The 23,941-nt window shown below is 46.9% G+C and overlaps 1 protein-coding gene and 1 gene segment (V, D, J or C); one reads left to right on the top strand and one right to left on the bottom strand.

Annotated features, from left to right (window-relative positions):
* LOC137373124 (ral guanine nucleotide dissociation stimulator-like 1) overlaps positions 1-23,941 on the top strand; it is a 207,154-nt gene that overhangs the window by 106,387 nt on the left and 76,826 nt on the right. The window lies entirely within an intron of this gene.
* The window catches only part of LOC137373128 (Ig kappa chain V region Mem5-like), a 45,512-nt gene continuing 37,903 nt past the window's right edge, over positions 16,333-23,941 (bottom strand). The window contains 1 exon segment of the V gene segment in view: positions 16,333-17,211. Coding sequence covers positions 16,883-17,211 — 329 coding nt within the window.

The raw sequence follows: 23,941 nt of genomic DNA, 5'->3' as shown, positions 1-23,941 counted from the left end.
TTCAGTTTCCTGTTCCCACTTTCTCTCCATATCCCTTGATCCCTTTGGCATTCAGAAATATATTTTTCTCCTTCTTGAATATATTTTAATGACTTGGCCTCCATTGCCTTCTGCGGTAGAGAATTCCACAGGTTCACCACCCTCTGAGTGAAGAAATTTCTCCTCATCTCGGTTCTAAATGCCATACTCCATATCCTGAGACTGTGACCCCTGGTTCTGGACTCCCCAGCCATCAGGAACATCCTACCTGCATCGAGCCTGTCTAGTCCTGTTAGAATTTTATAGGTTTCTATGAGATCCCCTCTCATTCTTCTAAACTCTAGTGAATATAGGCCTAGTCGATCCATTCTCTCATCATACGTCAATCCTGCCATTCCAGGAATCAGCCTAGTAAATCTTCTTTGCACTCCCTCCATGGCAAGAACATCTTCCTCAGATGAGGAGACCAAAACTGCACAATATACTCCAGACGTGGTCTCACCAAGGCCCTGTATAAAGAACAAAGAACAAAGAACAAAGAAAATTACAGCACAGGAACAGGCCCTTCGGCCCTCCAAGCCGACGCCGATCCAAATCCTCTATCTAAACCTGTCGCCTATTTTCTAAGGGTCTGTATCTCTTTACTTCCTGCCCATTCATGTATCTGTCTAGATACATCTTAAAAGACGCTATCGTGCCCGCGTCTACCACCTCCGCTGGTAATGCATTCCATGCACCCACCACCCTCTGCGTAAAGAACTTTCCACTCATATCCCCCCTAAACTTTTCCCCTTTCACTTTGAACTCGTGTCCCCTTGTAATTGAATCCCCCATTCTGGGAAAAAGCTTCTTGCTATCCACCCTGTCTACACCTCTCATGATTTTGTACACCTCAATCAGGTCCCCCCTCAACCTCCGTCTTTCTAATGAAAATAATCCTAATCTACTCAACCTCTCTTCATAGCTAGCGCCCTCCATACCAGGCAACATCCTGGTGAACCTCCTCTGCACCCTCTCCAAAGCATCCACATCCTTTTGGTAATGTGGCGACCAGAACTGCACGCAGTATTCCAAATGTGGCCGAACCAAAGTCCTATACAACTGTAACATGACCTGCCAACTCTTGTACTCAATACCCCGTCCGATGAAGGAAAGCATGCCGTATGCCTTCTTGACCACTCTATTGACCTGCGTTGCCACCTTCAGGGAACAATGGACCTGAACACCCAAATCTCTCTGTACATCAATTTTCCCCAGGACTTTTCCATTTACTGTATAGTTCACTCTTGAATTGGATCTTCCAAAATTCATCACCTCGCATTTGCCCTGATTGAACTCCATCTGCCATTTCTCTGCCCAACTCTCCAGTCTATCTATATTCTGCTGTATTCTCTGACAGTCCCCTTCAGTATCTGCTACTCCACCAATCTTAGTGTCGTCTGCAAACTTGCTAATCAGACCACCTATACTTTCCTCCAAATCATTTATGTATATCACAAACAACAGTGGTCCCAGCACGGATCCCTGTGGAACACCACTGGTCACACGTCTCCATTTTGAGAAACTCCCTTCTACTGCTACTCTCTGTCTCCTGTTGCCCAGCCAGTTCTTTATCCATCTAGCTAGTACACCTTGGACCCCATGCGCCTTCACTTTCTCCATCAGCCTACCATGGGGAACCTTATCAAACGCCTTACTGAAGTCCATGTATATGACATCTACAGCCCTTCCCTCATCAATCAACTTTGTCACTTCCTCAAAGAATTCTATTAAGTTGGTAAGACATGACCTTCCCTGCACAAAACCATGTTGCCTATCACTGATAAGCCCATTTTCTTCCAGATGGGAATAGATCCTATCCCTCAGTATCTTCTCCAGCAGCTTCCCTACCACTGACGTCAGGCTCACCGGTCTATAATTACCTGGATTTTCCCTGCTACCCTTCTTAAGCAAGGGGACAACATTAGCAATTCTCCAGTCCTCCGGGACCTCACCCGTGTTTAAGGATGTTGCAAAGATATCTGTTAAGGCCCCAACTATTTCCTCTCTCGCTTCCCACAGTAACCTGGGATAGATCCCATCCGGACCTGGGGACTTGTCCACCTTAATGCCTTTTAGAATACCCAACACTTCCTCCCTCCTTATGCCGACTTGACCTAGAGTAATCAAACATCTGTCCCTAACCTCAACATCCGTCATGTCCCTCTCCTCGGTGAATACCGATGCAAAGTACTCGTTTAGAATCTCACCCATTTTCTCTGACTCCACGCATAACTTTCCTCCTTTGTCCTTGAGTGGGCCAATCCTTTCTCTAGTTACCCTCTTGCTCCTTATATATGAATAAAAGGCTTTGGGATTTTCCTTCACCCTGTTTGCTAAAGATATTTCATGACCCCTTTTAGCCCTCTTAATTCCTCGTTTCAGATTGCGCCTACAATCCCGATATTCTTTCAAAGCTTCGTCTTTCTTCAGCCGCCTAGACCTTATGTGTGCTTCCTTTTTCCTCTTAGCTAGTCTCACAATTTCATCTGTCATCCATGGTTCCCTAATCTTGCCATTTCTACCCCTCATTTTCACAGGAACATGTCTCTCCTGTATGCTAATCAACCTCCCTTTAAAAGCCTCCCACATATCAAAAGTGGATTTACCTTCAAACAGCTGCTCCCAATCTACATTCCCCAGCTCCTGCCGAATTTTGGTATAGTTGGCCTTCCCCCAATTTAGCACCCTTCCTTTAGGACCACTCTCGTCTGCAGTAAGACATCCTTACTCCGGTACTCAAATCCTCTTGCAATGAAGGCCAACATACCATTTGCCTTCCTAACTGCTTGCAGCACCTGAATGCTTGCTTTCAGTGACTGGTGCACAAGGACACCCATGTCTCGTTGCACCTTCCCCTTACCCAATCTATCACCATACAGATAATCTGCCTTTCTATTATTACAACCAAAGTGGATTACTTCACATTTATCCACATTATACTGCATCTGCCATGCATTTGCCCATTCATCCAACTTGTGCAAATCACATTGAAGCCTCTTTGCATCCTTCTCACAGATCACTCGCACCCCACCCCCTGCCCCCCTCCTCCAGCTTTGTGTCGTCTGCAAACTTGGAAACATTTAGTTCCCTCACCCAAGTCATTAATAGATATTGTGAATAGCTGGGGCCCAAGCACTGATCCCTGCCATACCCCACTAGTCACTGCCTGCCACTCGGAAAACACCCATTTATTCCTACTCTCTGTTTCCTGTCTGTAAACCAATTCTCATTCCATGCCAATATATTACCCCCAATCCCATGTGCTTTAATTTTGCCCACGAACCTCTTACGTGGGACCTTATCAAAAGCCTTCTGAAAATCCAAATACACCACATCCACTGGTTATCTATTATCTATTATCCTTATCATCCTTATCTATTCTACGAGTTACAGCCTCAAAAAACTCCAGTCGATTTGATAAGCATGATCTCCCTTCCGTAAACCCATGCTGACTTTGTCCAATCCCATTTATGCTTTCCAGGTGTTCACAGAAATGACGGGCCAAATGGGTTTTATTCATGTGCTCTACAATTACTGAGGACTGTGGATTATGATTTATGTGCTATTTCCCTTCAATATCCAGCAGTTTCAAAGTCACTGGCATTCCCTTTCCAGTAAAGTGTCTTTCCTGATCTGATCCCATGATCCGTGGTAGTCACCTTCTGGAGAATATCTCCTTCACCAGGATTTTCGAGATAGTTCAGTGGGTAGCTGCGTTACATGGAACTGCCTCAACCCATTTGGTGAAGTTATCAACCAGAATAAACAGTATTTATTCCCACTGCTGGAAGTTGGAAGAGATTCTATAAAATCTATATGCACACTGCCAAGGTCCTTCTAATCATTGGGTGTGCCAACAACTGCCATCATTGCTATTTCTCCCACTTCTTCCATGGGATCCCAAGACTCTGCTCTGGGACAGAACACAATGTCCAGATGGAGCTGCCCAAGGACAGAACCACCTGGTGTGGTTGGAGTTCATTCCACTCAGCATGAGGGCAGGGTCCACGTACTGGCACTTTAACAACCGATTGCTGGAGGATGAGCAATTCCAGGATTCGTTCCATCGATTCTGGGCCGACTGGAGAAGGAAGCAGGGGGGGCTTCCCCTCCTTGACGCTATGGTAGGATGTGGGCAACACTCACATCCGTGTCTTCTGTCAGGGGTACGTGAAGGTGTCAACCAAGAGGCGGGAAGCCGAGATCGGGCACTGAGGGAGGGAGATGCTCGACTTGGAGTCCCGCTTCGGTCATGACGTCAGGGACCCGGCCCTGTGGCAGGTGTACAAAGAGAAGAAGGGTGCGCTGAGGAACCTGCAGCTCGTAGAGTCCGAGGCGTGTACATGAGGTCGTGGATCCAGATACTGGAAGATTTGGACCACGTCTCACCCTTCTTCTACTCGCTGGAAAAATGGCGGGGCGTCATTAAGCAGCTCATTGAGCTGCTGGCTGATGACGGATCCTCCATCACGGATCCGGAGGGAATGGGCCTCCTTGTCCGCACCTATTACAGTGTGTTATTCTCTCCGGATCCATCCAATGAGGATACAAGCAGAGTTTTGTGTGAGGACCTGCCGCAGGTCAGCCCGGACGGTGCCAAAGGATTGGAGGCTCCGCTCACGTTGGCAGAGCTGACTGGTGCCCTGCACCAGCTCTCGAAGGGCAATTCCCTGGGGCTGGATCGGCTGACCGTGGAGTTCCTCAGGATGTTCTGGGACGTCCTGGGGGACGATTATGCATGGGTTCTGGGGGACGATTACGTGTGGGCCTTGGTGGAAAGCCAGGCGACCGGCGAGATGCCCCTCTCGTGGTGCAGGTCGGTCATCATCCTGCTGCTGAAGAGGCGCAATCTCCACTTGCTTAAAGTCCGGTCTCCGTCCTCAGTACCAGCCTGGGCTCTGTGCTGGCCCACATGATCCACCCCGACCAGTTCTACAATATTCCGGGCCGGTCCATCCAGGACAACATCCTCCTCGTCCGAGACCTGATCCAGCTTTTCCAGAGGATTGCTCTGTTGATCGCCTTTCTCTCCCTTGATCAGGAGAAGGCGTTCGACAGGGTGGATCAAGAATACCTTTTCAGGACTCTGCGCACATTCAGACTTGGGCCGCATTTTGTGGCCCGGGTATGACTTTTATACGTCGCTGCAGAGTGTCTGGTCAAAGTTAACTGGTCCTTGACGGCGCCCCTTCGCTTTGGGAGAGGAGTGCGCCAGGGATGCCTCATTTCCAGCCAATTGTACACCATCTGTGTGGAGCCATTCCTTTGCTTGCTTCACAGGAAGTTGAAGGGCTGGCCATGCGGGTTGTCCTCTTGGCTTACGCCGATGACGTGCTCCTCACGATCATAGGTCCCATTGACTTGCGGAGGATGCGTGACTGCCGGCAGACCTTTCCCATGTCCTCCGCAAGGATCAGTTGGGAGAAATATTCCAGATTCCTGGTGGGTCAGTGGCGGGTCGACTCACTGCCAGAGGAGTTGACACCTTTTGCGTGGAGCAACACGCACCTCCTCTATCTGGGAGTCCAACTTAGCCCCACTGAGGAAGCCTGGCCGGCAAAGTGGCAGGAATTGGAGGCGAAAGTCACCAGTTGGCTGGGGCGCTGGACAGGACTGCTCCGAGTGCTTTCCGACAGGGGCCGTGCGCTGGTCATAAACCAACTGGTGGCCTTGATGCTGTGGTATGGTTGGCCATTTTGGCTCCACCTCCTGCATTTGCCACCAAGATCCAGAAGAAGCTCGTCGATTTCTTCTGGGGCAAGAGGAAACACTGGGTCTCTGCTGCGGTCCTGAGTCTCCCAATTGAGGAGGGCGGCCAGTCGCTGGTGTGCGTCCGGACCCAGGCTGTGACGCTCCGCCTTCAAACCCTGTACGCGGAGCTGCCTCCCAGATGGGGTGTGCTGCCAAGGGCACTGCCTTCAAGACAACACGCAGCTCCCACTGGAGAACGTTAGCTGTGCCTCTCTGAGGGAGTTGCCTGTCTTTTACCGGGATCTATTCAGAGTCTGGAACATGTTCGCCTCCAGTCAGCGCGTTCCCCCGTCGGCGGAGGAGAGCGCCTCGGCTGTCCGGGTGGCCAACTCCGGCGATGGACCAACGGGTGAAGGAGTAGCTGAAGCCTCTGGGACGCCCCTCATTGCAGGTGACGAGGGGACTTGGAAGCGTTCCCAGCAGAACTGAGCCCCATTTGGCGGAACTGCTCATCGGACCCAGGCCCCAAAACCGTCCTCGGGAGCCGGTCTCGCACAAACCAAGCCGCTTCTTGGAAATGCCCTCCGTGCCATTCCAATCGGCGTGGAGGTGTTTCCTGTACAGGCTATTCCTGCACACTCTCTACTTCCTCGCCCTCGTCAGCGGGCTGGACACGGCCTGGCAATCCGTGTTGACATCTGGCAGCGAGGGGAAACCACAGTGGAGGTCTCTCTAAGCAGGACTCTTCCCCCTTTACATGGGGGACCTGGGGTGGAGGGTGCTGCACAGGGCAGTCCCATGCACTAGTCTTTTAAGTAGGTTCACGGACCCCCAGGCCGCCTGTAATTTCTGCAGCCTGGACAAGTTTGTGTTCCATGTTTATATGGAATGTGCGAGGTTGCTGCCCGTCTTTGAGTATTTGAAGGGGCTGCTCCTCAAGTTTTGGCTGCACTTCAGTCCCACGCTCCTGATCTTTGGCCACCCGGAGCGGAGGGGCGTGGGCCGGGGGAAGGATCTCCTCATCGGTCTGCTCCTGGGCCTGGCCAAGGTGGCAATTCACAGGTCCAGGCTGCGGACCGTCAGGGGGTCCATCCGCCCTGATTGCCTGCTCCTCTTCCCAAGTTATGTTCGCGCCCGGGTGTCCCTGGAGAAGGAGCAAGCAGTGTCCGCGGGTTCGATCGAGGCCTTCTGCGACCCGTGGTCACCGCAGGGGCTGGAGTGCATCATCAATGCTGAGAATGGCATTTTAATTAGATTTTTGTTCTATTTATCTGTTTTTAATAAAGTTATTTTATAAAATGCATTTTAAAGGGGACCTGAGCAATAAAGGCCCCCTCAGCAAAATAACAGGGGCCTGGGGTATAAAGGCTTCCTTCAAAATAAACAAGATGCACTGCAGCAACGCACCAAGTCTCCTTAGACAGAACCTTCCAAACCCACGAACTCTACCACCAAGAAGGACAAGGGCAGCAAATACATGGGAACAGCACCACCTGTAATTTCCCCTCCAATCCACACACCATCCTGACCTGGAACTATATCGCTGTTCCTTCACTGTCACTGGGTCAAAATCCTGGAACTCCCTTCCTAACAGCACTGTGGGTTCACCTACACCACACGGACTGCAGCAGTTCAAGAAGGCAGCTCACCACCACCTTCTCAAGGGCAATTAGGGATGGGCAATAAATGCTGGCCTGGCCAGCGGCACCCACATCCCAAGAAAGAATTTTTAAAATGTAGATCAAAGCAGATTCCAACAACAGGCCGGAGGGGCTGAATGGCCTCCTACAGTGTTGTGTGATTCTCGGATTCGATGGTAAAAGCTGATGACATTAATGGAAAGTAGTGACAGAAAAATTACAGCATCGATCAGGTAAATAGTCCTGACTCAGAGGGGAATATGTTTGGAATAATCAGGAAAACAAGGAAACAGAGGGAAAACCATTGGAATTATTCAGATTACAGTTTGGAGCCATGATGAGAGAGATAAAGTAGCCGAGGGAAAGCTTCACTGGGAGAGTTCAGGTATCAGAGGTTCGGGCTTTCCACAGGTAATGACCCCCTCGCTCTCAAAATCATCATCATCACCATCACCATCTCCTCAAAAAATCCACACTCAACCAATGTGTCCTTGTAAACTACCCCATCACTAATCTCCCTTTCCTCTCCAAAGTGTGAATGTATTTTTGCCTCATTACTCTGTGCCCATTTTCCCCAGACTTCCCTCTTTGAATCTCTCCAATCAGGTGGATGGGGCTGGATTTTCATATCGGGGGCAGGAAATGGACGTCGGGACTGTTTCCGGGTCCCAAACCCGTCCCTGGGGGAAAACAGAAATGAGTTCCGGGTTTCACAGTGGTGACCAGTTAATTAATGCAATAACGGGGGTTTTGGGGGGCAGCTCAAGTGTGAGTCCAATTTAAACTCACCACGGCAGCCATTCCTGTGGCCGCTGTTTGAGTGCTCATACTGCAGAGTGGGAGAACACAGAGCACTTGATTTACATAATGGTCCAGCAAAGCCAGAGGCCTGGCTGCCTTCCCGCTGGTCACATGGCCACCCAATTGTCTGTGGCAGCCTCGCCCCCTGTTCTTCTGCCCTCACGATGCCAAGAGGGTGACGATCCTCTCCACTGCCCAATCACTCACAGCCCACTCCAGCCCAATGGAGAGTGATGTCCTCGGGACTTAGTGAGGTTTAGCCGAGTTTAGGATGAGATATGTGAGACTGAGACTGCAGGCTGTTAAACACAAAGGCTTCTTCTTTATTCTGTTTTATTTCCACTTTCCCTTTGCTAGCCTGTGTGTTCTACAGTGGCTTCAAGTTAACAAAATGTACAATGCAATTTCAAAACACTGCAACACGACATTCCTCCCCTTCTCAGTAAATGAGAGATGTAGTATGTGTCAATGGTTTGTTTCCAAAAATGTAAAGTATAAACTTACACATAAATAGTTCACTTCGTTAGATAGTCACCTATGTATGATGGGCATTTTCTCTCACAAGTAGGATATTGTCTGACATCAGGTGAAGTTTCATTTAACTCATGTTCTTCATCGGAGGTGTCGATGCTGAAATCGGATTCAATGTTTACGAGAGGTGTTTTCAGTGTTTGAAGAATGACACGTTTCTTGTGATAATTTGTGAATCGTGCTCAGCAGTGATCATTGATCCTTTTGTGTTGGTCACAACAAATGGTTGGATGTTATAAGGGGTTGTTTGCTTTCCAACATGACCATCACGTTTCACAAGTACTTTATCTCCTGGTTTTAGTGGTGTAGCCTCGAAGTTTCATGTTTCGTTCTGCATTTACCTTCAATCTATCCTTCTGATATCGATCGTGTTGATGTATATGTTGATCATTATCTCCGTAGGATAATTGAGGAAGACGTGTGCACAGAGGATGTGTAAAGATGAGAGTAACTGGAGGTTTTCCAGTAGTTGAGTTTGGAGTCACTCTGTAATTATGAAGAAAGTGATATAACTCTTGCTCCCATGACTTGTTCACAGCTGTAGCTGTACGTATCACTATTTTCAAGGTTCACATAAATGTCTCGACTTCTCCATTAGCTCTTGGCCAATGGGGTGTGATTTCCCTATGAGTGAACACTAGGTAGTTTGTGAATTTACTGAACTCATTGCTGTTGAATGGGGGTTCATTGTCACTTCTTACTGTTTGAGGGATTCCAAACAAGGTAAAGATCTGGTCAAGCTTTGGAATCACTGCTTTTGTTGGAGTTGACTTAACTAATTCCACGATTGGGAATCTGCTGTAGTCGTCAGTGACAACAAGCAGGTGTTCACCTGTGGGTAAATCTGTGAAATCAACACTGACACAATCCCTGGTCCTGGAGGTAGTTCAGACATCACGAGAGGATCATGAAGATTTGACATTGTGGGTAGTTGACATGGTAAACATTGATTGATTTTATCTCTACCATGCAGTTCATTCCTGGAACCCAAACCATTTGCCTAAGGAGTTGTTTGCTAGTGACTATTCCCTGGTGTCCTTTATCAACAACACATTCTCTTAATGAGTGTGGAATGACCATACAGTTGTTGTGTAATATGAGATCAGATGTCGTTGTAACAGTGAGCTCATTTCGAACATTGGTGTGAAGATCTTGTAGTGTGTCAGAATTAATCTGTAGACATTTCTCGATCACGTCTTTCCACTTTCGTGATTTGATAGCAGGGATGTCCAACCTTTTCGTGTCAGGGGCCAGATTACAATTTTTACCCTCCAGTAGGGGGCCAGTGAGAACATTTCGGACGATAAAGGCATTAAAAATGTATCCTTGTATGAAAACTATAACAAATGTGCATTTTTATGAAGAAGCTTTAAATGAGAAGTAATTTATTGACTTACTTTCTCATTACTATGTTGAACATTGATTTAGTGACCTACCTGACATTGTTTTTGCTTGCATTAATACTCAATCTCTGCCCACACACTTGACGTAGCAATGCAGTGTATTCCAGAATGATGTCCATGTGTCAGAGAGATATTGATCTTTCTTCCTCTCTCCTCTTGCTCTCTGTATCTCTCTGTCTCTCTTTCCCCCCTCCATCTCTCTCTCCCCCTCTCAGTCCCACCCTCTCCCCTACCTCTGTCTCCCCACTCTCTCTATCAGTCTCCCTCTGTCTGTCCCACTATCCCCTCTCTCTGTCTCTCTCTCTCCCTCTCTCTCTGCCCCTTCTTTCTCTTACTCCCTGCTCTCTTTCTCTGTTTGTCTCTCATTCCCTCCTCCTCACTGCCTGCTCCCCAGTCCCTGATCCCTGCTCCCCACCCTCCACTTCCCGCTCTCCACTGCCCACTCTCCACTGCCCACTCTCCTCTCCCCACTACCCACACTCCACTCCCCACTCCACGCTCTCCACTCCCCACTGTCCGTTCTCCACTCCCCACTCCACGCCTCTACTCCCCACTGTCCGTTCTCCATTCCCACTCCACGCTCTCCACTCCCCACTGTCCTTTCTCCACTCCCCATTCCACGCTCTCCACTCCCCACTGTCCGTTCTCCACTCCACGCTCCCCACTCCCCACTGTCCGTTCTCCACTCCACGCTCTCCACTCCCCACTGTCCGTTCTCCACTCCCCACTCCACGCTCTCCACTCCCCACTGTCCGTTCTCCACTCCCCACTCCACGCTCTCCACTCCCCACTGTCCGTTCTCCACTCCCCACTCCACGCTCTCTACTCCCCACTGTCCGTTCACCACTCCCCACTCCACGCTCTCCACTCCCCACTGTCCGTTCTCCAATCCCCACTCCACGCTCCACTCCTCGCTTTCCACTCCCCGCCCTACAATCCCGGCTCCCCTGTCTCTGCTGCCCATTCCCCATCTGTTCATTCTCCATCAATGTGGATTACAGAGACAGGATGTGAATGACACTCTCCCGCTGGGCACAGCCACGTTGTGTGGGTCGGGGATCCTCACAAAAATAGAGCTGCCCACCGAAGTGCTTTGCAGGGCTGAAGTCTGGCCCGTGGGCCGTATGCTGGAAAACCATATTCTAATTCTTCACCTCCAAGTGTCAAAGTAAGGCCTTTTTCCTTGTGACGTCTGTGATAGTGAAACGTGCCATTGCATCTTCAAAACATAGCAGCCACACCTACAGACAGTACTGGGTAACACACTCAAACTCAGAGATACACACCTACAGACAGTACTGGGTAACACACCCACACTCAGAGATACACACCTACAGACAGTACTGGGTAACACACTCAAACTCAGAGATACACACCTACAGACAGTACTGGGTAACACACCCACACTCAGAGATACACACCTACAGACAGTACTGGGTAACACACCCACACTCAGAGATACACACCTACAGACAGTACTGGGTAACACACCCACACTCAGAGACACACACCTACAGACAGTACTGGGTAACACACCCACACTCAGAGACACACATCTACAGACAGTACTGGGTAACACACTCAAACTCAGAGACACACACCTACAGACAGTACTGGGTAACACACTCAAACTCAGAGACACACACCTACAGACAGTACTGGGTAACACACTCAAACTCAGAGACACACACCTACAGACAGTACTGGGTAACACACTCAAACTCAGAGATACACACCTACAGACAGTACTGGGTAACACACTCAAACTCAGAGACACACACCTACAGACAGTACTGGGTAACACACTCAAACTCAGAGATACACACCGACAGACAGTACTGGGTAACACACTCAAACTCAGAGACACACACCGACAGACAGTTCTGGGTAACATACTCAAACTCAGAGACACACACCTGCAGACAGTACTGGGTAACACACTCACACTCAGAGACACACACCTACAGACAGTGCTGGGTAACACACTCACACTCAGAGACACACACCTACAGACAGTACTGGGTAACACACCCACACTCAGAGACACACACCTACAGACAGTACTGGGTAACACTCCCACACTCAGAGACACACACCTACAGACAGTACTGGGTAACACACCCACACTCAGAGACACACACCTACAGACAGTACTGGGTAACACACCCACACTCAGAGATACACACCTCCAGACAGAACTGGGTAACACACCCACACTCAGAGATACACACCTACAGACAGTACTGGGTAACATACCCGCACTCAGAGATACACACCTCCAGACAGAACTGGGTAACACACCCACACTCAGAGATACACACCTACAGACAATACTGGGTAACACACCCACACTCAGAGATACACACCTACAGACAGTACTGGGTAACACACCCACACTCAGAGACACACACCTACAGACAGTACTGGGTAACACACCCACACTCAGAGACACACATCTACAGACAGTACTGGGTAACACACTCAAACTCAGAGACACACACCTACAGACAGTACTGGGTAACACACTCAAACTCAGAGACACACACCTACAGACAGTACTGGGTAACACACTCAAACTCAGAGACACACACCTACAGACAGTACTGGGTAACACACTCAAACTCAGAGATACACACCTACAGACAGTACTGGGTAACACACTCAAACTCAGAGACACACACCTACAGACAGTACTGGGTAACACACTCAAACTCAGAGATACACACCGACAGACAGTACTGGGTAACACACTCAAACTCAGAGACACACACCGACAGACAGTTCTGGGTAACATACTCAAACTCAGAGACACACACCTGCAGACAGTACTGGGTAACACACTCACACTCAGAGACACACACCTACAGACAGTACTGGGTAACACACTCACACTCAGAGACACACACCTACAGACAGTACTGGGTAACACACCCACACTCAGAGACACACACCTACAGACAGTACTGGGTAACACTCCCACACTCAGAGACACACACCTACAGACAGTACTGGGTAACACACCCACACTCAGAGACACACACCTACAGACAGTACTGGGTAACACACCCACACTCAGAGATACACACCTCCAGACAGAACTGGGTAACACACCCACACTCAGAGATACACACCTACAGACAGTACTGGGTAACATACCCGCACTCAGAGATACACACCTCCAGACAGAACTGGGTAACACACCCACACTCAGAGATACACACCTACAGACAGTACTGGGGAACACACCCACACTCAGAGATACACACCTCCAGACAGAACTGGGTAACACACCCACACTCAGAGATACACACCTACCGACAGTACTGGGTAACTCACCCACAATCAGAGTTACACACCTATAGACAGTACTGGGTAACACACTCAAACTCAGAGACACACACCTACAGACAGTACTGGGTAACACACCCACACTCAGAAACACACACCTACAGACAGTACAGGCTAACACACCCAAACTCAGAGATACACACCTCCAGACAGAACTGGGTAGCACACCCACACTCAGAGATACACACCTACCGACAGAACTGGGTAACTCACCCACAATCAGAGATGCACACCTACAGACAGTACTGGGTAACACACTCAAACTCAGAGACACACACCTACAGACAGTACTGGGTAACACACTCAAACTCAGAGACACACACCTACAGACAGTACTGGGTAACACACCCACACTCAGAGACACACACCTGCAGACAGTACTGTTTAACACACACACACTCAGAGACACACACCTGCAGACAGTACTGGGTAAGACACATACTCAGAGACACGCACCTACAGACAGTACTGGGTAACACACCCACACTCAGAGACACACACCTACAGACAATACTGGGTAACAGACCCATTCTCAGAGGAACCCACCAAATGACTGCACTGTGTAATACACACATCCTTAGACATACAAACCTACTGAGAGTACTGGATAGCTATGAAGAGAGACTGGATAGGCTAGGGTTGTTTTCCTTAGAGCAGAGAAGGCTGATGGAGGACCTGATTGAGGTATATAAAATTATGAGGTGCATTGATAGGATAGATAGGAAGAAACCTTTTGCCTTAGTGGAGGGGTCAATAACCAGTGTGCATAGATTGAAACTAAGAGGCAGGAGGCTTAGAGGAAAAGAATTTTCACCCAGAGGGTGGTGCGAATCTGGAATGCACTGCCTGAACACTTGGTAGAGGCAGGAACCCTCACAACATTTAAGATGTATTTAGATGAGCACTTGAAATGCCATAGCATACAAGGCTATGGGCCAAGTGCCAGAAAATGTGATTAGAATAGATAGGTGCTTGATGGTTGGCAAAGACACGATGGGCTGAAGGGCCTGGTTCTGTGCTGTATAACTCTATGATTCTATAACACACCCACACTCAGACTCACACACCTACAGACAGTACTGGGTAACCCACACACACTCAGAGACACACACCTACAGACAGGACAGGGTAACCCACACACACTCAGACACACACACCTACAGACAGTACTGGGTAACCCACACACACTCAGAGACACACACCTACAGACAGGACAGGGTAACCCACACACACTCAGACACACACACCTACAGACAGTACTGGGTAACCCACACACACTCAGAGACACACACCTACAGACAGGACAGGGTAACCCACACACACTCAGACACACACAACTACAGACAGTACTGGGTAACCCACACACACTCAGACACACACACCTACAGACAGTACTGGGTAACCCACACACACTCAGAGACACACACCTACAGACAGGACAGGGTAACCCACACACACTTAGACACACACACCTACAGACAGGACAGGGTAACCCACACACACTCAGACACACACACTTACAGACAGTATAGGGTAACCCACACACACTCAGACACACACACCTACAGACAGCACAGGGTAACCCACACACACTCAGACACACACACCTACAGACAGTACTGGGTTACCCACACACACTCAGACACACACATCTACAGACAGTCCAGGGTAACCCACACACACTCAGATACACACACCTGCAGACATTACAGGGTAACCCACACACACTCAGACACACACACCTACAGACAGTACTGGGTAACCCACACACACTCAGACACACACACTGACATACAGTCCTGGGTAACCCACACACACTCAGACACACACACCTCCAGACAATACAGGGTAACCCACACACACTCAGACACACACACCTACAGACAGTGCAGGGTAACCCACACACACTCAGACACACACACCTACAGACAGTACAGGGTAACCCACACACACGCAGACACACACACCTACAGCCAGTACAGGGTAACCCACACACACACAGACACACACACCTACAGACAGTACTGTGTAACCCACACACACTCAGACACACACACCGACGTACAGTACTGGGTAACCCACACATACTCAGACACACACACCTCCAGACAATACAGGGTAACCCACACACATGCAGACACACACACCTACAGACAGTACAGGGTAACCCACACACACTCAGACACACACACCGAACAGACAGTATTGGGTAACCCACACACACTCCGAAACACACACCTACAGGATGTAAATGTGTTGGAATCAGTTCAGAGAAGGTTTATTAGACTAATACTTGGAATGTGCAGGTTTTCCTCTGAGGAAAGGTTGGACAGGTTAGGTTTATATCCACTGGAGTTTAGAAGAGTAAGAGGTGACTTGATGGAGACATATAAGATTCCTGAGGGGTTTTGACAGGGTGGATGTGGAAAGGTTGTTTCTTCTTGTTGAAGAAACTAGAACTTGGGGTCACTATTTAAAAATAAGGTGTCACCCATTTAATACAGAGTTGAGAATTCTTTTATTTCCAAGGGTCGTGACTCTTTGGAACTCTCTTTCTCAAAAGGCAATGGAAGCAGAGTCTATAAATATTTTTAAGGCAGAGGAAGATAGATTCTTGATAAGCAAGGGGGTGAAAGGTTATCATGGCTAGGAGGGAATGTGGTGTTGAGATTACAATCAGATCAGCCATGATCTTATTGAATGGTGGAGCAGGTTCGAGGGGCCGAGTGGCCTACTCCTGCTCCTAATTCATATGTTTGTATTTCTGTTTGTAATCAAATCTTATGCTAATGTGCTATTGATTGAGAGTTTAACCAGCCAATCATTAGAATCACTTGCTGAAATACAGCCAATCAACTGACAGGAATGTGGGACATTTCCAAAGTACTCCCGAGACATTTACTGAATATTCTTAATGTTTATTACCTTTTACAGATTTACATTTACAGTAAAAAGACTTGAATAAACAGCTCAGTGAGAGGAAGCTGGAGAAATTCACAGGGAGAATGAAGGTTTATTAAAACAGTTGTGGAGATTTTCTCAATAACATGAGAATCCTGTCGCTTTAAACAGAGACTAAACTTTAAATTGTAACTGCAGGGTGAGCAGGAAGGAGGTCTGGTTTACTGAGCGGTGACTTCTGAGGTTCATATTATTTTAGCTCAGCTGACAGTCTTCAGCATCTTAGAGAGGTTTTACTTGGCATCACGAGTCTACATTGTCCAATCAAACACTCCCAGGGCAGGTACAGTACAGGTTAGATACAGAGTAAAGCCCCCTCTACACTGTCCCAATTTAGTGCCTTGACCCCTGATCCTCAGAGGTGTCTCAGACCCAGTCACGAGAAGGAAGAGAGTTGAAATTCCGTGCTGACAATGACCTTTATCCTCCCAGCTCACCCCTGTTATATTTAAAGTTGTGTCTCCTCTGCGGACTGTCTCTAACATTCTACACACATTCTGATCTGCTCACACTCTTACTGAGGGGAGAGGACAGGGTCTCGTGGGTGAGGGCACAGGAGAAGCGGGCGTTGGACTCCCAGTCAGAGCCAGAGAGGGTCAGCAGGCTGCTGACACTGTAGGTGCTGTCCGAAGCTCGCAGGTAATTGCTGGTCTGAACTCCGGCCAAAATGGCTGCACCGTCCTTCTTCCACTCCACCCCCACTTCATCGGGATAGAAGTGATCGGCAAGGCACACCAGGGTGGCAGTGCCCTTGGCCTTGACCTCCTCCGGCGAGGGGGGCATCAGGGTCAGTGTGGGTTGAGACTTCTCTCGGCCTGAAAGAGAAGAGAAAAACTGTTAATCACTGCATGTTTGTGTATTTCTGTGTTCTATTTGTATATTTTTTGCTCTCTGTATATATTTGTGTGTTTTATGTATATATTTGTGTCTTTTGTCGGTATATTTGTGTGTCCTCTGTATATATTTGTGTGTTTCATGTATTTATTTGTGTGTTCTGTCTGTACATTTGTGTATTCTCTGTGTATATTTGTGTGTTCTATGTGTATATTTATGTGTATGTTTCTGTGGGTGTTTCTGTGTTTGGATATGTCACATCAGATAACAGACAGCTGAGTTAATGAACTACGGCTGGTGTTGAATCGTTAGAAATGAGCACCATCACTTCTTAATTTGCCTCGCTTGCTAGGTTTAGTCTAAAATACAAAGACAGTGGATGGTTTGATGTTCAACTGGTTAAATTGTGTTCGACTGCTCTTGGAAGTATGATATGGTAGTTTTTTTTATTCATTCATGGGATGTGGGCGTCGCTGGCCAGGCCAGCATTTATTGCCCATCACTAATAGCCCTTGAGAAGGTGGTGGTGAGCTGCCTTCTTGAACTGCTGCAGTCCATGTGGGGTAGGTACACCCACAGTGCTGTTAGGCAGGGAGTTCCAGGATTTTGACCCAGTGACAGTGAAGGAACGGCGATATAGTTCCAAGTCAGGATGGTGTGTGGCTTGGAGGAGAACTTGCAGGTGTTGGTGTTCCCATACAACTGCTGGCCTTTCCTCCTAGGTGGCCAGCCTTTGACCTGCTCTTGTAGCCACAGTATTTACAGGGCTACTGCAGTTCAGGTTCTGGTCAATGGTAACCCTCAGGATGTTGATAGTGGGGGATTCAGCGATCGTAATGCCATTGAATGTCAAGGGGAGATGGTTAGATTCTTTCTTATTTGAGATAGTCATTGCCTTTCACTTGTGTGACGCGAATGTTACTTGTTACTTATCAGCCCAAGCGTGGACAGTGTCCAGGTTTTGCTGCATTTCTAGATAGTCTGTTTCCGTTTCTGTGGATTCGCGAATGGTGCTGAAGGTTGTGCAATCATCAGCGAACATCCGCTCTTCTGACCTTATGGTGGAGGGAAGGTCATTGATGAAGCAACTGAAGATGGTTGGGCCTAGGACACTATGCTGAGGAACTCCTGCAGTGACGTCCTGGAGCTGAGATGATTGACCTCCAACAACCACAGCTATCTTCCTTTGCGCTAGGTATGACTCCAAACAGTCGAGAGATTTCCCCCTGATTCACACTGACTCTAGTTTTGCTCGGGCTTCTTGATTCCAGACTCAAATGCTGCCTTGATGACAGTTATTACTGAAATGAGTCTGAAAGAAGGGCAGGAATGGCAGCTCAATATTCCTGATACTGAGTTTCCCAATGGGATAGAGAGGGAGAGAAAAAAGGAGAAGGGTTTCACAATATTAGTCAAAAGAAAAAATCGCAGCTGTGAGGAGGGATGATATTCAAGCAGGATCATCGAATGAGGACATTTGAATGAACGTAGGAACAAAAAAGGGGCAATCACATTGCTGCACTATATATAGACCAGGGGTCGGTAACCTTTATTACCTGAAGAGACTGTTTTCAAAAATATTACCTAAAATAAAAACTACTGGCAGTGTCAAGACCAAAATTCAGCATTTCTAAACCAAATACCTTCTAAATTGCCAAGTGCCTCTGGTAGAATGCACACTTTGTATATATAATAAATAAAATACATGTATTGAATTTATGTATCAATAGAAAAAAAGTCAAAATCAGAATAGGTTTCACTCTGAATTATTGCATTTTTTGACTTGTTTTTGTATAATTTTGTCAGTAAAGTCAAAATTTAAAAAAAAAATTTAAATTCAGATGTGCAGAATTAAGACAATTTTTTCAGCTATTGATTCTCGTAATAAAAAAGAAGTTTGTAATAGCAGAATAATTTATCATCTCAGTGATATTAGAAACAATAATGGTCACAAACATAAAAACTGTTCCTCCAATGGAAGCTGTACCACTCAAACAAGTTCATTTAGACAATGATGATGCTTTTCATTCAAATAATCATTTGAAACTATAAAGTACAACATAATGATTAGTCTTTTATCCCCACAATAAAAACACGGTTTACTTTCCTTGACTGAATTTTTTCGGCCTTTTTCATGTTAATGTGATCCAACTGGAAAAGGTTGGCAGCTGTAAATGAGCTGTTAAAGAGTCACATGTGGCTCCGGAGTCGCAGGTTCCAGACTCCTGCTATAGACCCTCAAACAGTCAGAGGGAGAGAGAAGAGCAAATGTGTCGGCAAATTACTGAAAAGTGCAGAAACAACAGGCCAGTAATAGGAGGGGATTTCAACTTTCCAAATATTAACTGGGATAAATTCAGTATAAAAGGTACAGAGGGCGCAGAATTCCTAAAATACATTCGGGAGAACTTTTCTCATCAGTAGAAAGACCAACAAGAGAAGATACAGTTCTGGACTTAGTTTTCAGGAATGAATCTGGGCAGGTGGAAGGGGATCAATGTGAGAGTGTTTTAGTGGCAGTGATTATAATTCAGTTAGATTTAGAGCAGTTATAGAAAAGGATAAAGATGGACCAAGAGTAAAAGTTTTAAACTGGGGAAAGGCCAATTTTACTAAGCTGAGATGTGATTTGTCAGAATTAGACTGGAAACAGCTACTTGAAGGTAAACCAGTGTCAGAGCAGTGGGAGGCATTCAAGGAGGAGATAGTGAGGGCTCAGAACAAACATGTTCCCACAAAGAAAAAGGGTGAGACTCCCAAATCTCCATTTACCACAGATGGCAAAGAGCATACACAGTAGGATAAGGTACAAAAGGGAAACTTGTATCAGATTCTGAGATCTTGATACTGCAGAAAACCTGGAGAAGTGTAGAGAGTTCAGGGGTGAAATTGAAAAGGAAATTAGGGAAACAAAGAGAGGACATGAAAAAATATGAGCTAGTAAAATCAAGGAAAACCCAAAGATGTTTAATAAATACATAAAGAGCCGGAGAATCACTAAGAAAAGAGCGGGGTAAATTGGAGTCCAAAAACCTAACCTGTGTGTGGAGGCGGAGGATGTGGACATGTTTCTGAATGAATACTTTGTGCCTTTTTTCACAGAGAGTGACAAAGCAGACATTGTAGTGAAGGAGGAGGAGTGTGAAATCTTGGATGGGATAAACTTAGTGAGGGAGGAAATATTAAGGTGTTTTACATCCTTGAAAATGGATAAATCACCAGGCCCAGGTGAAATGTATCCCAGGCTGCAAAGGAAGCAATGGAAGAAATAGCGGAGGCTCTGATCCTCATTTTCCAATTCTCTCTGGTTAAAGGCATGGTACCTGAGGACTGCTAATGTTCTACTGTTGTTTAAAAAGGAAAGAATGGATGGACCAAGTAATTACAGATCAGTCAGCATAACCTCGGCAGTGGGAAAATTATTGGAAAAAGTTCTGAGAGACAGTAAAAACCATCATTTAGAGAAGCACGGGATTAATTCAGGACAGTCAGCATGGATTTGTTAAGGGAAGTTTGTGTCTGACTAACGATTACATTTCATGAGGAGGTTACAAGGAGTGTCAAAGTGGGCGTCATGTTTGAAAGAGTCGACATGGATTTTAGCAAGGCCTTTGATAAGATCCCACATGGCAGACTGATCAGAAAATTAAAAGCCCATGGGATCCAAGGAAAAGTGGGAAATTGGATCAAAAATTGAGTCAGTGACAGGAAGCAAAGTTTTATTGTCGGTGGGTGTTTTTGTGAGTGGAAAGCTGTTTTCAGTGGGGTTCTGCAGGGCTCAGTACTGGGTCCACTGCTGATTATAGTGTCTTTCAATGATTTAGATTTAAATGGAAGGGGTATTAAGAAGTTTGTAGATGATACAAAAATAGGCCTTGCGGTTGATAATGAGGAACAAGGCTGCAGACTGCAGGAAGATATCAATGGACTGGTCAGGTGGGCAGAAAAATAGCAAATGGAATTCAGTCCAGAGAAATGTGAGGTAATGCATTTGGGGAGGACAAACGAGGCAAAGGAATATCCAATAAATGGGATGATACTGAGAAGTGTAGAGGAACTGAGGGACCTTGGAGTTCATGTCCACAGATCCCTGAAGGTAGCAGGACAGCTAGATAAGGTGGTTAAGAAGGCTTACGGGATGCTTGCCCTTATTTGCTGAGGCCTGGAGTATAAGGTTAAGGAGGTTATGCCAGAACTGTAGAAAACACTAGTTAGACCACAGCTAGAAAACTGTGTACAGTTCTGGTTACCACATTACAGGAAGGATGTGATCAAACAAGAGGGGGTACAGAGGAGATTTACGAGGATGTTACCAGGAATGGAGAATTTTACCTATGAGGAAAGATAGGATCGGCTGGGATTGTTATCTCTGGAACAGAGGAGACTGAGGGGAGATTTAATTGAGGTGTATAAAATTATGAGGGGCCTAGATAGAGTGGATAGGAAGGACCTACTTCCCGCAGCAGAGAGGTCAATAACCCAGCGGCATAGATTTAAATTAATTGGTGGAAGGATGAGAGGTGAATTGAGGAGTAATTTTTTCACCCAGAGGGTGTTGGGGGTCTGGAACTCACTGCCTGAAAGGGTGGTAGAGGCAGAAACTCTCATCACATTGAAAAAACACTTGGATATGCACTTGAGGTGCCGAAACCTACAGGGATATGGGAATAAGAGCTGGAAAGTGGGATTAGGTTTGTTAACTCATTTTCAGCTGGCATGGAAACCATGGGCCGAATGGCCTCATCTGCATTGTAAATCTTTCTATGTTTCTCTGTTTAAACGTCTCTAATGAAGGTTTATCACCAATTCAGCACTGAAATGGTTAATAGTAAGAGTGTTTAAAGACTCAGTGTCCCTTTAAGACACTGTTAACCTGACAGGAAGCTCGAACTGTAGATCAGTCTATCTGGAGGAAACAGGCTCAGTGTTAACAAATCTCAGATCACACACACATCCGGAGAACTTTCTCCGGAACACTGGAGCAGACTTGTATCAACACATGTCAGAAAGGATTCATGTTGGGTGTCGGTGTGGAAGGTTTCGATTTCATTTCAAACCTTCTTGTCCAACACTGGGGTGAGGTCAAGGGTGAGGTTATAATCAGTCTCAGTGTACTGGGGTCAGGCAGGGTCACTGCTCCAAATGATCCCATGACCCCTGGAAGGTGAGAGTGTGCGCGAGGGTCAGGATCAGGAGTCTCCAAACTCAAAGAAAGACTTGCATTTCTATAGTGCCTGTCACCACCTCAGAATGTCCCAAAGTGTTTTATGGCCAATTGTGCACAGCAAGATCCCAGACAGCTGAGTGATAATGAGCAGATAATCTGATTTTCAGTGCTGTTGGTTGAATGATAAACATTGTCCAGGACACCGAGGAGAATTCCCCTGCTCTTCTAATAGTGCAGTGGGATCCTTTACATTCACCTGAGAGGGCAGACGTCAGTTTGTCTCATCTGAAAGACAGCACCTCTGACAATGCAGCACTCCCTCAATACTGCACTGCAGTGTCAGCCTGGATTATGTGCTCCAGTCTCTGGAGTGGGACCTGAAGCCACGACATTCTGACTCAGAGGTGAGAGTGTTACCCACTGAGACAACACTAACACCTCACAGTCGAATAGTCTGCCATTCTCAACCTCCCGGCTCACACTTGGAGGAATGAGGCCACTTGGGGAGGGTGGAGCTGTGCCCCAGCCAGAGATAGTGCCTTCAGGAGAGAGATGGAGAGCAGATTGCGGGAGACCTGTAGTCTAGAGGGGTGACATTTAACCAGTCGATGGCAGATGCTGAGCCCTTTCCCTGTAAGTATTATGTAAGTCGATGGGGAAAGTGGGAGGGGCACTAGAGTGACACCTTTGTTGCTGCTGAAACTCTTGCTATCTGCTCAGTCATGTCTAATAAACACACAGACAAATCAGACAAACATTAGTCAGTTTTCTGTGGATTTTCTGCTGGGTTCAGCTTTAATCAACAGGGTATTGTGGGAGCTCCCGGTTAATAAAAAGAAAAGAAAGACTTGTATTTATATCGAGTATTTCACACCTCAGGACCTCCCAAAGTCATTTACAGACAATGAAGGACTTGTTTAAAGAGCAGTCACTGTTGGAATGTAGGAAATGTGGCAGACAATTTGTGCACAGCAAGATCCCACAAACAGCAATGAGGTAAATGAACATTTTCAGTGACGTCGGTTCAGAGATAAATATCAGTGTCATGCAGGCCCCCACCTGCCAAGAATGAGGCACATTAATTTCACCATATGAACACTGCTTTTTAATCTGTTGCTGGAGTAAAGAAAGAACTTGTTTTTAAAAAACAGCACCACGCCCTTGACTGGAAAGACATTGGCATAATAACAGACAGTACTTGGAAGGGACAAAAGACCATTTCCTGACAAATTCAATCCACAATGGACTTTTGATTACCAGACATTGAGGGTGGAGGAGCTCCCATTCCAGCTTGACTGCTAAGATGGCCGACTACACCATCGGACATGGCCAGACCAGTTTAGTCACATGACTAACTGGCTGTTGTAGTTTTTTAAATTTGAACTTGCCACAGAGAATTTGAACTCAGAAAGCTGTTTGCTCCTGGACTGAAAAGACTTTTCATGGCTGGCTTGCCACTGTCTCTCTCCCGTCGGCTTTCATCTCTCTCACCAGCTTCAGAAATCATTGAAGACATATGAACCGCAAGAGGGAAAAGTCTCCCA

The sequence above is a fragment of the Heterodontus francisci genome, chromosome 8 (genome assembly GCF_036365525.1).
Source record: "Heterodontus francisci isolate sHetFra1 chromosome 8, sHetFra1.hap1, whole genome shotgun sequence".
In the NCBI taxonomy this organism is placed as follows: domain Eukaryota; kingdom Metazoa; phylum Chordata; class Chondrichthyes; order Heterodontiformes; family Heterodontidae; genus Heterodontus; species Heterodontus francisci.
Note: the sequence above shows the minus strand (reverse complement) of the source record. Positions and strands in the feature narration are given on the sequence as shown.